A 16131-nucleotide genomic window follows, 5' to 3' on the forward strand; every position below is an offset into this window, starting at 1 on the left:
CCACCACCAGTGAAGGCGACGTCTATCAGGTCTTTATCAACAACTTTAAAGAGACAATCACTCAGGGATTGCCTCGACTCATCGAGAAACATAAGCAATCTAGCTACCCTGCGAAAGCCATTGTTTATGATTCAGTGCTTCCGTGGACTTTGGACATAGCTCATCAGCTAGGCCTCAAAGGGGCAGTACTTTTTACGCAGCCCTGTACTGTTTGCTCAATCTTTTATCACATGAAACAAGGGACACTCAAGATTCCTAATGAAGATGAGGGCTCCGATATAATGTTGCCTGCTATGCCACCGCTCAAGTTAAAAGATTTGCCTTCTCTTATATACGACACAGGCGCGTATACAGCTCTTTTTAATCTTCTTATCGATCAATTTTCAACGTACCGGGATGCAGATTGGCGCTTGTTTAACACTTTTGACAAGCTTGAAGATGAGGTAGGGCTTATCTATTGACCTTCAATTACAATTTACAACTAACAGATTTTTTTGCATATTTCTCTCCTTTAAAATTATCCAGCCGAGTCCTATACTACAGAATGGAAATACTAGCTTTATTTTCGAGGAAAATGGCTGAACTTTATCCTCTGCAGATATTGAAATGGATTGCAAGCGAAGGTCCGATTCTGACAATAGGCCCGACTATTCCACCATTGCACACAGACGACATTGAATATGGCCTCAGCCTGTTCAAGCCAGATGCTGAAGCTTACTTGAAATGGTTGGAGACAAAAGAGAATGGCTCCGTAGTCTACGTATCATTTGGAAGCTTAGTCACCCCCGGAGAAAAGCAAATGGAAGAAATAGCTCGTGGATTGGTCGAAAGCAACTGCTTCTTCTTATGGGTAGTTAGAGCTTCTGAAGAGAGCAAGCTCCCGCCAGATTTTGTCTTGGAGAAAGGTCTAATAGTGAATTGGTGTTCCCAGCTTCAAGTATTGGCTCACCCAGCAATCGGGTGCTTTGTAACACATTGTGGGTGGAACTCGACTCTTGAAGCATTGAGTTTTGGAGTGCCTATGGTGGCTATGGCTCAATGGACAGATCAAACCACGACTGCCAAGTTAATTGCTGATGTATGGCAAATAGGGGTCCGTACTAAGGCCGACGAAAATGATTTTGTAACTAGAGAAGAAATTGCAGGGAGTGTAAGAGAAATAATGCAAGAAGAAAGAGGAAATGAGATTAGAAGAAATGCCAGCAACTGGAAGCAACTGGCAAAAGAAGCTGTCAGTGAAGGAGGAAGCTCACACAAAAATATTACAGAATTCGTGATCCAACTTTCAAGAAGTTGAAGTTTACTGCTTGTTTGCTATACCAGAGTCCACAACATTAGACGGTTAAAAAGAACAGGTTCAATTCTACATAATAGGGGCGGATCCACAGGGTACTTTTTAAATTGGCTTGGTCAAACAACCAATTTTTGAGTTTGATCATTTTTTTTTTTTTTGTATTCACCATATTGGCCTCTTGTCAATAAAAAGAAAATTATGTCCTTATTTATGTTTCACAACTACAAAAGTATATCAATTCTTTGAAAGACAATAATACCCTTAAATGTTTAAATAAATTCAGTTACTTCCATACGTAAATTTCAAAATCAGTTTTGCGTATCAATTTTTCCAATACAGTAAAAAAGAATTTTTTCGTTCTATCTGCAAGAATATTGAAATCTCCCAAAATTATCAAAGGTTCAACAAAGAAACAATACTCACAGTCAGCATTGGAAATTGGTAAGTGTAAATATGTAATTTTAATTTTATTTTAGTTAAATTTACTGTTTGAATCTTTAAATCTTTTTTTGACAAAGGTAGATGAATTTTACAGTATTTAAACACAAATTTATAATTTTTTTATAGCAAAAACAACAAAAAAAATTCATCTCTGTATGCATATATTTTACAGGAAAAATTTATAGGTGTCTGTAAAATAAATATTTAAACATTATTTCATTGAAAAAGGGAAAAATAAAAAATTCGAGCGTAAATTTCAGATTAAACAGACGAAAAAAGCTGGGCCAAATATTTCCAGCCGGCTGTGTCCAGCCGGCCTAATTTTTTTTCCCTCCCCTTTCCTTTCAGATTTTAGAATTTATTTGTTCATTAATATATGTTTATTGAAATAAATATTTATGAATATTTAATACTAATTGAAATAAATATTTTTGAAACAATTAAAATAATCAATGAATTATTTAAAATATAAAATTAAATTAAATATGAAATGAACAATTTAAAAAATTATATATTAATTCCTTATTTTTAATTTATGGCAGATATGGCATCAGCATGTGTCCCAATTTGTTACTTAGGTGGATTTCAAATGAATGAAAATGCTAAGTGAGAATGGAAATCGACGAGTGAAGGACATGAGGTTAAAGCAATTTTTATAACAATGAGTACATCGTTTGCAGAAATGTACAGTGATATATAAAACATGCTTAATGTCGATCCCTCTCAGTATGATATGGAGTCGGAATTTTTGTTTCATAAGCATTCAAACATTCCAATTCCACCTATGAAAGTTACTTCTAAAGTGGAAATGAAACATCTAATTAAATTGAACCAAGGCCGAAAGTTGACTCCTATTTGCTTAACCTTATTAGGGAAGAATGTCCACGAGGGTGAACACGAAATTTCAAATGAAGAGAATCGTAATGTAAATGATGTTTGGGATACAATTCAGATTGTTCGTGAAGATGATGTGGTTATTCCCGAGACCACTGCTACTCACTATGATCACATTTTTACGCACAGAATTCCATCAATAGTTGAAGACAACGAGAATAAAAACGCATTTACAAACGAAAATTTGATTGCTTTATCCCGTAGGAGACATGAGTCGGGTGGGAGCTCACAGACCGGACCGAGTATACGGTCCTCTAATTGTTCGCGTGTAGTTTCCGATGATGAAGATGTATATGTCGAGCAACTATTCGAATCAAAAAAAGAATTGCAAGAAACTGTGCACCGGATTGCTTTAAAACATAACTTCGAGTTTAAAGTGAAGAAATCAAACAAGTCGACGTACACAATTATCCGCGTTGACGACAGTTGCCATTGGCGTTTGCAAGCGACTAAGATAGACGCGAATGAGTTCTTTGTAGTCCGTAAGTATGCACAGGAACATACTTGCGAAATGGGTATTCGTCGAAATGATCATAGGCAAGCCCAATCATGGTTCATTGGTCGAGAAATAATGCACAAGTTTCAGGATCCACAAACGATCTACAGACATTCGGACATCATTAATGACGTTCGACGAGAGTACGGGGTGGTCATGAGCTATCAGAAGGCTTGGAAGGCTAAAAAATGTGCATTGGAGGATTTGATGGGTTCGACCGAGGAGAGTTATGCTAAATTAGCCAGGTATTTCATTGTTTAAGTATTTATTTCTTTGTTATTTTAAATTTTAATTATTTAATTTCAATTGTTTATTTATATGTAATTAATTATTTAATTGAATTGTTTATTTTTCTGTTCATTTAATATTTAATATATTATCTAAATTATGATTATTTTTATTTACATTGGCCAGGTATTGCTATAACATGGGAAGAATTAATACTGGGTCAGCATTTTTTATTGAGAAGGATGACGAAAATCGTTTCAAATATTTCTTTATGACCCTTGGACAATGTGTTCGAGGATTTCGAAATGCAATGCGACCCCTTATCTTAGTCGACGGTACAACCCTTAAAGCGAGATACGGGGACAAGTTGATTATTGCAACATGTCAAGATACAAATATCCAAATTTACTATCTTGCATTCGACAGAGTCGACGGAGAAAATGATGTAGCGATGAGTTGGTTTTTCACGAAGTTGAGGGAAGTAATTGGAGATGTCGAAAATCTTGCATTCGTAACCGATCGAGGGCAATCAATAATAAATGGTATCGCCGAAGTCTTCCCCGAGGCACATCATGGTTATTGTATGTACCATATACAGGGAAACTTGAAGACCAGGTATCGAGACAATGGCGTCGTTGCATTGTTTAGGAGAGCTGTAGAGGCTTACAGTTTTGAAGAGTTTGATAAGTTCATGGTCAAAATATGCAGTAAATCGCATGCTGCATGGGAGTATCTAACAGAGATGGGGATTGAACATTGGGCACGATCACATTTTCCAGGACGTCGATACAACATGATGACGTCGAACAATGCGGAGTCGCTTAACGCTTTAGTCAAGAAAGATCGAGAGTTACCAATTCTCGCAATGATTGAGAACATTCGTGATAAGCTACAACAGTGGTTTCATGTTCGACGTAAGGAATCATAGAGTTGTGCAAGTGTGCTAACCCCGGCTCAAGAAGATAAGCTCTTCAAGACTCTAGATGTGGCAAGAAAGGTATATGTAGAACCACTGGATCAATTTCGCTTCTTCGTGAGATGTGCACATAATTTCGGATACATTGTGGACTTGAATAATAATACGTGCACGTGTAGACGGTTTCAGTTGGAGAGTTTTCCGTGTACACATGCAGTGGCAGTGGCTGTGCATAGAGGATTACCACCATACACCTTAAGCAGTGTGTATTACATGACTGATTATTGGAGAGCAGCATATGCAGAAACAATATTTCCTGTACCAAATGAAGTCGAGTGGGAAGTGCCCAACCACATTCTCCCACCGAATAACTTGTTGCCACCAGCAGTTGCACCACGTACTCCTGGACGTACACATACGTCTAGAATACCATCTACCGGAGAGTTTCCCCAGCCTCGTAAGTGCGGTGCAACATGGCATACTAAAAGATATTGTATAAGTTAGATTCCTCTGCATGACAATGTAACAGATGTGTAATTTTAATAACTATTGGCAATGTAATTATTTATAACATTGACGTTAATTATTTATGCATATTATTTATGTAAATTATTAGATTTAGTATTTTTTTTTAAACATTTCATTCATTACATTCATTTGTTATGCATATTATTTATGTTAATTATTTGAAATCGAAACTTTTTCTAGACACTACATTACACAGTAGGCTGCATTGTAAAATAAATATTTAAATATTAATAAATAATTAACATTTTACAATTCTTTCGTAATTACAAATAAATGAATGAATTGTACAATGTTTAAATAAATGTAAAAATATGTACAATTATTTACGGATTCCCATTAAATTCAAATAAATCACATGCTAGTTTATTTTTCCAATTTTGTATCCATGTCTGGTTGATTGCATCAACCTTATGTGCCACACTCAAAAATTTTATGTACTTGATGACGAACATGCCACAATTATCCATACAATTAAATAATGTTGTATTAGCACATCGAAAATTAGTTAAAACCTAAAATGTAAGTAACAAAAATAAAATTACAAACACTTACGATATTTGCTGCCTCGCCGTCGTCGTGTTCCGCACGATGGCCAATCTGTCCTGTACAGTGATGTTCGCTCGTCTAACTATCATGGGAACGATCACAGACACCAACTCTAGATTTTGCTCGAGCTGGCCTTGTGTGAGGCATGAATGATCGGGGTCGTACCCATACATCGTGGAGTCGGCGAATACGATTTTCACTGCAATGTAGTGATGATTCACACATACTGGCATGTGCATACAGTCATCCCATGGCTTTCCACCGACACTCAGCCACATCCCTACGACTCATTCCATCATATATTCCGGCACCGTGTACTCGCTACCCATAACTTGGAACGACTGGTACTCAATGTCAACGGCACGGATGAACTCGGTGTTCAATAGAGTCTGCCAGGAATGTTGAACGATTTTGGATGTCTTTCAGCACGATCTCGTAGCAAATCCATGCTCAAGTCGATGTGCTACATCAAGAAACACCAATAAAGAAAGGAGTTAATCTATGAATTTCATTTAAAAAATTGATTTTGAACATACATAATAAATAACAATATTTTCATTTCACTTACATCGTCGGCGAGCCAAGCCCCCGAAGTGGTGATGTCGTGGAACTACTTGTAAGCATTTGAGATCGTCTTCTCAACAATCGTGCGGCTGGCCCTAAAAAAATAAGAACAGAATTTTTAGTTATAAGAAGTATACATGTGTCAGCGTCTGCGTCTGCGTACTATACTAATTATATAAAATACAAAACTTACCCAGGCTGCAGTGCTCTCCACTCTGTCTCAAAGGCTTTCCACTTGGCGTGGTCCACCTCCCTGAATAAATTCGGGTGCGTCCCGTCGACGAACCTTCTCCTCTTCGCCTCCGCGGTAAAGGGAGAAAGAATGTACTGTGATGGCACCCTTGGCCTCTTGCCGACCACCCGCTCCAGCACGTCAACAGCCATCGTCCTCTCCTCATGCGTCTCGGGAATCTCCATCTCCCTAGCCATCGGGACGACCCCCTCCCCACTATCGAGACCACCTCCTCCGACACAAAGACCACGTTCGGCGAGTCTGGCCTCTTCTCGAGTACCACCTCCACCTCCGGTACCCTCTCCTCCTCCGGTGCCCCCTCAACATCCCCGGGTATCCCGTGCACAGGTACCACCTCCACCTCCAGTACCCTATCCTCCTCCGGTGCCCCCTCGGCATCCCCGGGTATCCCCTGTACGGGTACCACCTCCACCTCCGATACCCCCTCGACGTCCTCAGGTATTCCTTGCACGGGCACCCCCACCTCCTCGGGTATCCCCTCTGCATCGGGTGACGTCATCTCGGGTACCACCTCCACCTCCACCTCCACTTCCATCTCCGGTACCCTCTCCTCCTCGGGTACCCCGTCCACGTCCTTAGGTATTTCCTGCACGGGCACCCCCTCCACCACAGGTATCCTCTCTCGTTCCTCCATCCCCATTGTGTCATTTAAAAATGAATCAAATGCAGCAATTGATAGCCACGATGAGTCAACATACCCCATCTGACCCCCTTCCCCCTGATAACCACCGACCCCTTCGTCCCGATAACCGCCAGTCCCTCTGTCTCGATAGCCACCAGTCCCTCCATCACCCTCTCCGTCCTGATAGTGACTTGTCCCTCTGCTAGCTCCTCCATCTCGATAATCGCCCGTCCCACGTAGGCCTGCTATGTCACCCCGTATCGTTGTAACCTTAGCATGAAAGTCTCCTAACCCAGCTCGTAACATCATGACATCGTATCGTAACTGTGCCATGTCCCCAAACTCAGCTCGTAGTGTCACGACATTATCCCGTGACTCTGCCATGTCTCCTTTCATCTCCATCAGGAGTTTGAACAAATCAATTGTCGAAGCACGGGGACTAGGTGCAGGAGGTGATACTGGACGGCCCTCCTGAAAAAATAACTATTACAGATGAATAACCTAACAAATAAAATAAAACGACAATCGAAGAATTATTTTTAAGTAACATACTCTATCTCGATCAACGCTGGAATCAGGCATCTGAACCTCTGGCGTAGCCGGACGTGATCTTCTCAACGGACGTGACATCCTCGCTGGACGTGCTCTCCTCGGTGGAGGTGATATCCTCAATGGAGGAAGTACTGAACGGTCCTCCTGAAAAAATAAATATTACAAGTGAAGTACTTAATTACAAGATCAAAGCGATATTTAACAAATCCTGCACAGTAACATACCCTATCTCGATCCATCCTGGACTCAGGCATCTGATCGTCATGCGCAATACGAAGAGGCAATTCGCGAATATAAAACTGACTCTCCTCCTCGATCGACGGTGCCAATTCAGTGAAAACTTCAAGCTGTCATTTTGATATGTCACAGTTAATGACTACGTATTCAGATTGTAAAAGGACTTACAACATAAATAGCAATTGTATAATACATACCTCAGGATCTTCGAGGAGAGTCGATAACTGTCTGGCAAGCGGCTTGTCTTGTGCTCGTCAGTGATGCATCCGCTATCCTCTCCTCGCACACTGACTGGCCAAGATGGGGACAGTCTCATACACCCATATCTGAAGCAATTACAATTATTATGTATAGAATTCAATAAAAAAAGTGTAGGTAATTCATTAATTTAAACATATACTTGCAGTGCCAACGGCAGTCCATATGCATCGTACTTGCGCTCGGGCTTATCCCCCTTTGGTATTGAAAACCCCTCTTAAACACGCGTAATGTATCAAGAAAACATCTCCTGCCCCATGGGTAGTTGTTGAAGGCATCAATAACATCAACAACTCCAAATGGAAAATGTCAATCGATGTCTTCTTGTGATGACACCGGAGTATGCTCTCGATGAAAAGCACCAAGCCCAACTTTAGCCTATCAGACATCCGATCACATCTCCTTAATGCATCTCCTAACTACGCTAGAGTAACCGTCATCTGTCCATGAAAATATGTATTCAACGGCCTCATGTTCCTCGGAACACAGGCCTTGCCTCTGTATCGTCCGTACATCGCAGTCCAGTAACGAGGGCAAACTCAAATATGGAGAACGTGGCTACCTTGCCCCCAAGATCAAAATGGAGGGCGTCTCCGTTATCTGGCTTCAGCAAGCGACATAACAGGGCATCGAGCAGCTGCTCAGACCACTGTACATCACGCAACGAATACAATGGCCATAAGCATGATCGACGTAATATGTCTGCGCGATCGTCATCCAGCAAATCTAATACCAAAGCGATGTCGACGTAACTTTACCAAGGATCTGTTTGATAGCGTCGTCCAGAAGATATTCCATCCTGCAAAATTTCAAATATTAGAACCCTATGTAAATGATGTTCGATAAACAAAAATATTAAAAAAATATACTAACACACTGCTACTAGATGCAATAACCAACCGATAACGGAATAAAGAAAATGAACGTAAATTACTATTTTCCATATACTTGATTTGCTAATTTGATCGTTTCTTTTAATATTTTAATTGCTTATTTTAATTATTTATCTAACACTTAATCTACTTTTTCATTTTTAATTAATGTTTAAACACTTATTTTAATTCTTTACGCATATTGCTTATTTCATATTTACAAATTTATTTTCATTGCTTCGTAAAAAATTAATTTAATTGACATTTTCATATCCTAATTTAATTGTTTATTTTTATTATTTCACAAATGTTTATATATTTATTTAAATTCTTTATGCATATTACTTATTTAACATGTAATTAATTATTTTAATAACACTTATTTTGATAGTTTATTTTAATATTTTAATTATTTTTTTAACACTTAATTTACTTTTTCATTTTTAATGAATGTTTAAATGCTTATTTTAATTATTTACGCATAATGCTTATTTCATATTTACAAATTTATTTTAATTGCTTTGCAAAAACTTAATTTGATTAATATTTTAATTTTCAAATTTAATTGCGTATTTTTATTGTTTTACAAATGTTTAAATATGTATTTAAATTATATATATATATATATATGTTATTTAATATTTAATTATTTCTTTTAATTATTTTTCTAACACTTAATTTAGTTTTTTAATTTTAATGAATGTTTAAATACTAATTTTAATTCTTTATACATAATGCTTATTTCATATTTACAAATTTATTTTAATTGCTTTTCAAAAGATTAATTTTTTTGCTAATTTAATTTTCAAATTTAATTGCTTATTTTTATTATTTTACAAATGTTTAAATATTTATTTAAATTCTTTATATATATATATATTACTTATTTAATATTATACTATTTCTTTTAATTTTTTTACTATTACTTAATATAAAATAATTAATTAATATAAATTAGCAACTAATAAATATTTCGATAAATAATATAACATTTACATCTTATATTTACAATAAATAATTTTAAATACATAATATACATTCAAATTAAGCAATTCAAATAAATAATTACATATTAGAGAACAAAATATAAGCCATTAATAATTATTTAATTAACTTCAATAATTACAGAAGAAAAAAACCCACGGCCCAAAATAACGGCCGGCCCAGGTGCCTAGTCGACTGGGTCAACTGGGTCGCTTGGGCCAGGTGGCCCAGTCAACTAGGCAAGTCAACTGGGTTGCCTAGTTGACTGGGTACCTTCGCCCAGACGACCCAGTCAACTGGGTCGTCTGGGCGACCGAGCCGGCTAGGCACGGGAGCTCTCGAACGGCGTGCCCAGTCGGCACCTCCCATTTCTGGCCATGGAGATCGTCGGAAAACTCCATTTTCCGGCGATCTCCACTCCTTCCCAAACAATAAGAACCCAAATTCCACATTTACACAAGGATTTCTCAGCATATATATATAAAATCAGACTTTTTTCCAAAAATAAAAATAGAAACATGGGTTTTTTTTTGTATAAAAATCTTACCTTCTTCAGAGAGAAATGGCCAACTGCGTCTCCTGTTTTTCCTTCTTTGTCGGTGACTGGGTCAACTGCACTACAGTACTTTTCCACTCGCTTTCTGCTTCTTTTTCCTTGCAAGGGGTAAAATTAGATTTCTCTTGATTTTTGTTGGTTTTCACCGTTTTAAATAATTTTGCATTTTTTTTAACTGGTCAAAAGCCTCTTTGGAAAATTGGCCGGGTTAACCGGTTGTTGGCCACTATTTTCTCGCGGATCCATAGTGGGTCAAATGACCCACCAACTTTAAAGGATTCTTCATTTTTTCCTTCTCTCAAATTAATAGACTCCAAAATCACAAACAAGAAATGAATCGTTCCATTACCAAACTACAGTTTAGTAGAGATTTTAATTCAATTAGAATTAATTTTTTTACATTATTTCACTATTTTAACCTTTATTTTTGAATTTTTCTCTCACAGGTAGGACATACTTTATCTCTAACGATCAAAAAAATCAATTATCAAAATATCTATTAAACATGTACTTAAGCTTATCAAAACCCCGTCAGCTCCCATCCATACCAAATAATTGTTGGGTTAGCACTTTTGATTCAATTAGTTAGTCAAAGTTGAACGTGCATTGCACATTATTCTAAAATATTTTGTAAGTGATGTAAAAGTAATATTTGATATCAATATATTGGAGGATTTGATAAGTCTCGAACGAATCAAAGAAAATAAAATTTAGCATAAAAATTTAAGAGAAAAAATTAAACTCAAATTGGATTCTTACAAGTAAATTTCTACTATTCAATTTTTTTATAATAATGAAATATTATAAATGAGTAGTCTTTTTATATTACATTTAATATATAAAAAATAATTGTTAATACATAAATTTAAACACCCATTTAAATTTCCAGATTATGAATATGAATAAATTCATTTATAATAACTCTAATTTCACATAATTCAAGATTTATCAAGTGAAAATTCATTGAATCTAGATTAATGTGAATGTTGATTAATTGAGAATTAATGATACAAATTTCATAAAATGACAATAATTTTGTAGTATTTATTACATATCGAAAAACGAAAAGTAAGGTATTATTGAAATAATTGAATTGTGAGGAAGGGAGTTAAAATCTTCCAAAAAATAAATCTCTCTTCATGTGATATTTTAATATGTTATAGATATAGATATTTAGAAGCAAAGTTTAAAGAATCCTCCCCTGATCATGGCACCTTCAATGGCGACTTCCATTACTAAATTCAAAGAACCCGTCCGTCATTGCCTGACCCCGACTCCTCTTCGACGATGCAAACTGGTCCCTGACTCCCATCGTTGTCTACCAGAGTGATATGGTCAGTACTCAGTACAGTAAAAAATCTAATTTCACAATCCCATTCAGTGGCTCCGATCTATTGATATCTGTAATATGTAAATTTCTATCAATTTGTTGTTTGTGACATCAGGTTCAACCTTCAATTGCAGTTCGGGGTTTTGATTTTTGATAACCATTTAATATGCAGTTTGATTTTGATTTTTGATATGGTTCTATAGGATACTTGAAATCAAGTACGATTTTTAATCAAGTTCTATATAAACGTATAAAAACTTGAAAGCGTAAATTTTTTTGCAACTTAATTTGATTGTGCTCCACCAACTCCAAATGTTTACCCCCGCCACTGATTGTTCAACAAACTGTATCATCATATGTACAATATCACATACTTGTTTTGGATGAATTGTTGCTTGTTAAAAAAAGGTTGAACCCCAATTTTAAGTGCCCCCGCTGTCAACCCCTGAAGCATTGTGACAGGCTAGAGAACAAGAGTTTGCTTGTATAGTGGTGCCTACAAAGAGTCCAATTTCATATATCAGGAATCAAACCCTCACACTGCAACTATCAGTAAAGTTGAGATTACCTCACTCCTGTCCTTTGCACCACTGGATTATGCCTCGAGGGACGAATTTTTGCTTGTTTTCATCATGTGCATCAAATCAAGCAATGAAACTCCATTAAAGAAAGAAAGAATTTGCTAAGGTTTGACGCCATGTACAAGTACTTCAAACAAACCAAACAATGGGTGCTTTATGTTAATGCCATTACACATTTTGAATAAGATTACTTAGATAACAAATTTTAATAACAAAATTTAGTCAAGAAATTCTAATAACAAAATTTACTTAAAAATGAGACCTGGAATTGGAGCAAGAAGAGAAGAAAATAATCGCTCCATTTTGACTAGGATTCTGCTCGTTTTCATCGGCTGCACCAAAACAATAAGTGAAACTCAATTAAAAAAAAAAGTAATTTTGGTGCATCATTTCAAACTCCTTTAAAGTTTGACTTTTTACTTAAAATTGCTGATTATTATTATAATAATTATTATTATTTTGGGGAGAAAAATGCAACTCTAACAAGTTTTTCTCCAACCTCTAAAGTTTGATTTTTCCATTTTAATTCCAAAATCTCAAAAACAGAATTGTATTTTCCTTTTTATGCACAAAGGTCTTCAAAATTTAGTTGATTAAAGAACCATTTACGACTAAAAAATGACAAAACGTTTGCAGAATACAACTGAGGTTACGACAATGACCTTTTCAATTTTATTAGATTATTCGATCATAATTAAATATTTTCTACTCTTACTTATCTTGAATTATTTTTTATTTATTTATTTTTTTGTGTGTGCGCGCATGGAAAAAAAATGACTTTCATTTATTTATTCAATCATTTTGTATTTTTTAAGTTTTATATCATGGAAACTTGATTGTTTTTCATAAATTTTTGTGATTCCACTTGTCTATCATTTTCACTATTTTATGTATTTTATATACGGTTATTTTAAAGTAGACAACTTTATGTTTCTCATATCACTTATATTCCCGACTTGCTTTTTCGTCACATTCAAATTATCAACATGTAGTACTTGTTTGGAAAAGCTTGAAAGTTGTGAAAAAAATTAAGGTTAAATTTAACAGTTAATTTCAACCGCACATTTTATTGGATTCACAATTTTTTTTATCAAGCCCTTGTTTGATTTCCATTATTTTCAAAATGTCCTTTCTCTATCTTCCTTTCAACAGTATATTTTTCAATAAAATAATATTACACGCAAATATAAAACCTTTTTTTTTATTTTTTATCCACATTTCTCCATCAATCTAATATTCAAAAATATATTCTTATAATAAAATGGGTCTCAAACAGCCTTCAACTTTTCGACTGTAATTTCATCAATTTCTAATCAATATATGCTAAAATATTTATTGAAGGCTTTGTCAAACAACTCGTAAATCAATCAGCACATCTCTGTCGTCGATGATATTTTCCTTCCCAAAATTTCGTTGGGATTAATAAAAAAAGACTTATACCCCCTTATATTTTTAAATAAGCGAAGGAAAAAATAAATATAAAAGTTTGAGAAAATATTTGCTTATCATTTCTAAGCACGCTAACATAGTAACTTAATAATAATAATTATTATTATTATGAACAAGAAGATGTGCTCGTAATTAAAGTCAGAGGATAAAATTGAAAGAAATTTTTTTTGAAACATAGAAGTGGGACGAGAAGTGAAGGTAGGTTTGGAACCTTATTTGAATTAAAAATCCAACAAACAAAAAATTGTGGCATGATTGTAAATATCCACCATTATGTTTACTGTTGACCTCGAAAGTTGGGCCCTCCACGTGGCCAACTGATAGCCATTCCACGTATTTCTCCTTGCGCACAATTAACACACGGTTAGATGCACACGGCCGGAACCAGCGGGAATGGCGGCGGCCATATACACTCCGATGGTCAAGTTAGGCTCAGGTGATCGGAACAGTACCAATGTTGTGCAATATATATATATATATATATATATATATATATATATATATTTGCTTGCTATGGAGTGATAAGTAGTAAGAGTTTCATTACCTTTGCCTCTTGCCAAGTGTTGGGTACTTTTAGGTGAGGAGAACCGTTGGATGTGGGACACGTGTATACATCTGACGGTATGAGGCGTCTGCTCATAGGCGTCAATCAGCCGCGTCTATAGAGTGGACGGGTAATTACTTCTCCCGAATTGAATTGACATAAAGTTGATACGGCACATCAACTAGTCTCATGGAGACGTCAAATCACTTTGAACCTTAGGGGCAGAAAAGATCTTGACAAAGATCTCATTCTAAAATTGGCGGCGGATCCTCTGACAGATGTACCCGGAGTGCATTTCGCCTTGGATTCAGCGACGAGGGCGCTTCGGTCAGTACCGCAGAATTGCCTATGCCTCGTAGTTTGATAACAGATCGCCACCATTGGTGAAGTCACTTCGGAACCACTTCGGATGAGTGTTTCACACCTCGCATGATGTGGTGGTGGACTTTCCGAAGTGGTTCAGATAAGGGCATAACAGTTGTCTCCCAAGTCCAGATATGAATATTTATATCATGGGTGGACTTGTCTTCCCGATCGGATATGTATGCCTTAGGATGGGGACCGTGATTTGTGAGAACTTTGAGGGTCGATCTCCTGTGTTCCCTTAGGCATTGATCCTAGGCAGATGTGCTAAAGCTTCGCTACTGCGTGAGGTATGTGAGATTGAGGTGCTGCCCAACTCGACGATGTGTAGGGAGACGGTCAATCCAGCGACCGAGGCGATGACCCACAGGGAACTCTATGCCAGGTGCATCTAAACTTTATAAAGCCGAGTGAGGAGCTCATCTGCTACCGATGCACTGACTCACAGGGGATGACGCGTTGGGAGATGGCTAAAACTTTGTAAAGGTTAGGAGGGAACACACGCGAGGTGATGACCCATAAGGGACTTCGCGCGCAGGTGCGTCTAAGCTTGGTGAAATTGAGCGAGGAGCCATCTGCCACCGGTGCATTGACCCACAAGGGACGACGTGTTGGGAGATGGCTACAACTTTGTAAAGCTTAGGAGGGAATGCAGCCACCGAAGCAATGTCCTACAGGGGACTCCGCGTCAGGTACATCTAAGTTTTGTAAAGTTGAGTGAGGAGCTCATCTGCCACCGGTGAATTGACCTAAAAGGGACGACGCGTTGAAAGATGGCTAAAACTTTGTAAAGTTTAGGAGAGAACGCAACGACTGAGGCGATGACTCACAGGGGACTCCACGTCAGGTGCATCTAAACTTTGTAAAGTTGAGTAGGGAACTCGATGCGAGGTTGGCGTATCTGATGTTAAATGATTTGACAATTGTTGCGTATTTTCAAGGTGACAGTTGGGTGCAGCGCCCATTCCCCTAAAAGGCTGCTGCGGCTATTTATTGTTGATGGCTGTGGTGGCCGAGGCGACGTGTTTTATGCGAGCATAAGGGTCACAGCAAAATCTTAGGCGTAGATCAAATCTGGCGTTTCATTTCAACAGCCTAGATTGATGATGCGACGAATTAGACTGATTACATTTGAATTCAACGGTGGAGATTAGTTGGAGCGCTCTATAAAAGGCGGACTTGAGCATTTTTGGAGCTTTTCACTCTTGCGAAAACAGAAAATACCATTTGCTTTTAAACTCTTTGTGCTTTCCGACGTTCTTCAAGCATTTTCGACGAGAAATTTGAATTTTTGGCAACCACACACTACTTTTTGACCATTTTCGATCGAGGAACACTTAAACTCGTAAGTTTTAGTAAATATTTAGAGACATCTCCGTTTTGAAAAAAATGGTTTCTGAGGGTAGTGCTAGTTCAGGGAGGGGGTTGGAGTTAGTGAGAATGGATGAGTTCGTTGTGGCGACCTCCTCCGAAGTAGCCAAAGCGATATTTGGGGGGGATAACATTTGGAAGAGGCTGGATAACCCAGCAGATACCTCTGTGCATTGGGGGGCGTCGGATTATCCCTCCAAGCTAAAGAGGGCCGATCTAGAAAGATTTAGGATTGAATATATGATCCCAGAT

At 37.2% G+C, this 16131-nt stretch overlaps 1 protein-coding gene across 1 annotated transcript in view; it reads left to right on the forward strand.

The window, feature by feature from the left end:
- Window positions 1-1446, forward strand: part of LOC111404487 (UDP-glycosyltransferase 74E2-like) — a 1862-nt gene extending 416 nt beyond the window's left edge. The window contains exons 2-3 of the mRNA XM_023033285.1: window positions 2-443; window positions 599-1446. Of these exons, the coding sequence (XP_022889053.1) occupies window positions 2-443; window positions 599-1297 (1141 nt within the window). The 3' untranslated portion in view covers window positions 1298-1446. The remainder of the gene's footprint in view (window position 1; window positions 444-598) is intronic.
- The last annotated feature ends 14685 nt before the right edge of the window (window positions 1447-16131 follow it).

This window comes from Olea europaea, chromosome 11, assembly GCF_002742605.1.
Source record: "Olea europaea var. sylvestris chromosome 11, O_europaea_v1, whole genome shotgun sequence".
Lineage (NCBI taxonomy): Eukaryota > Viridiplantae > Streptophyta > Magnoliopsida > Lamiales > Oleaceae > Olea > Olea europaea.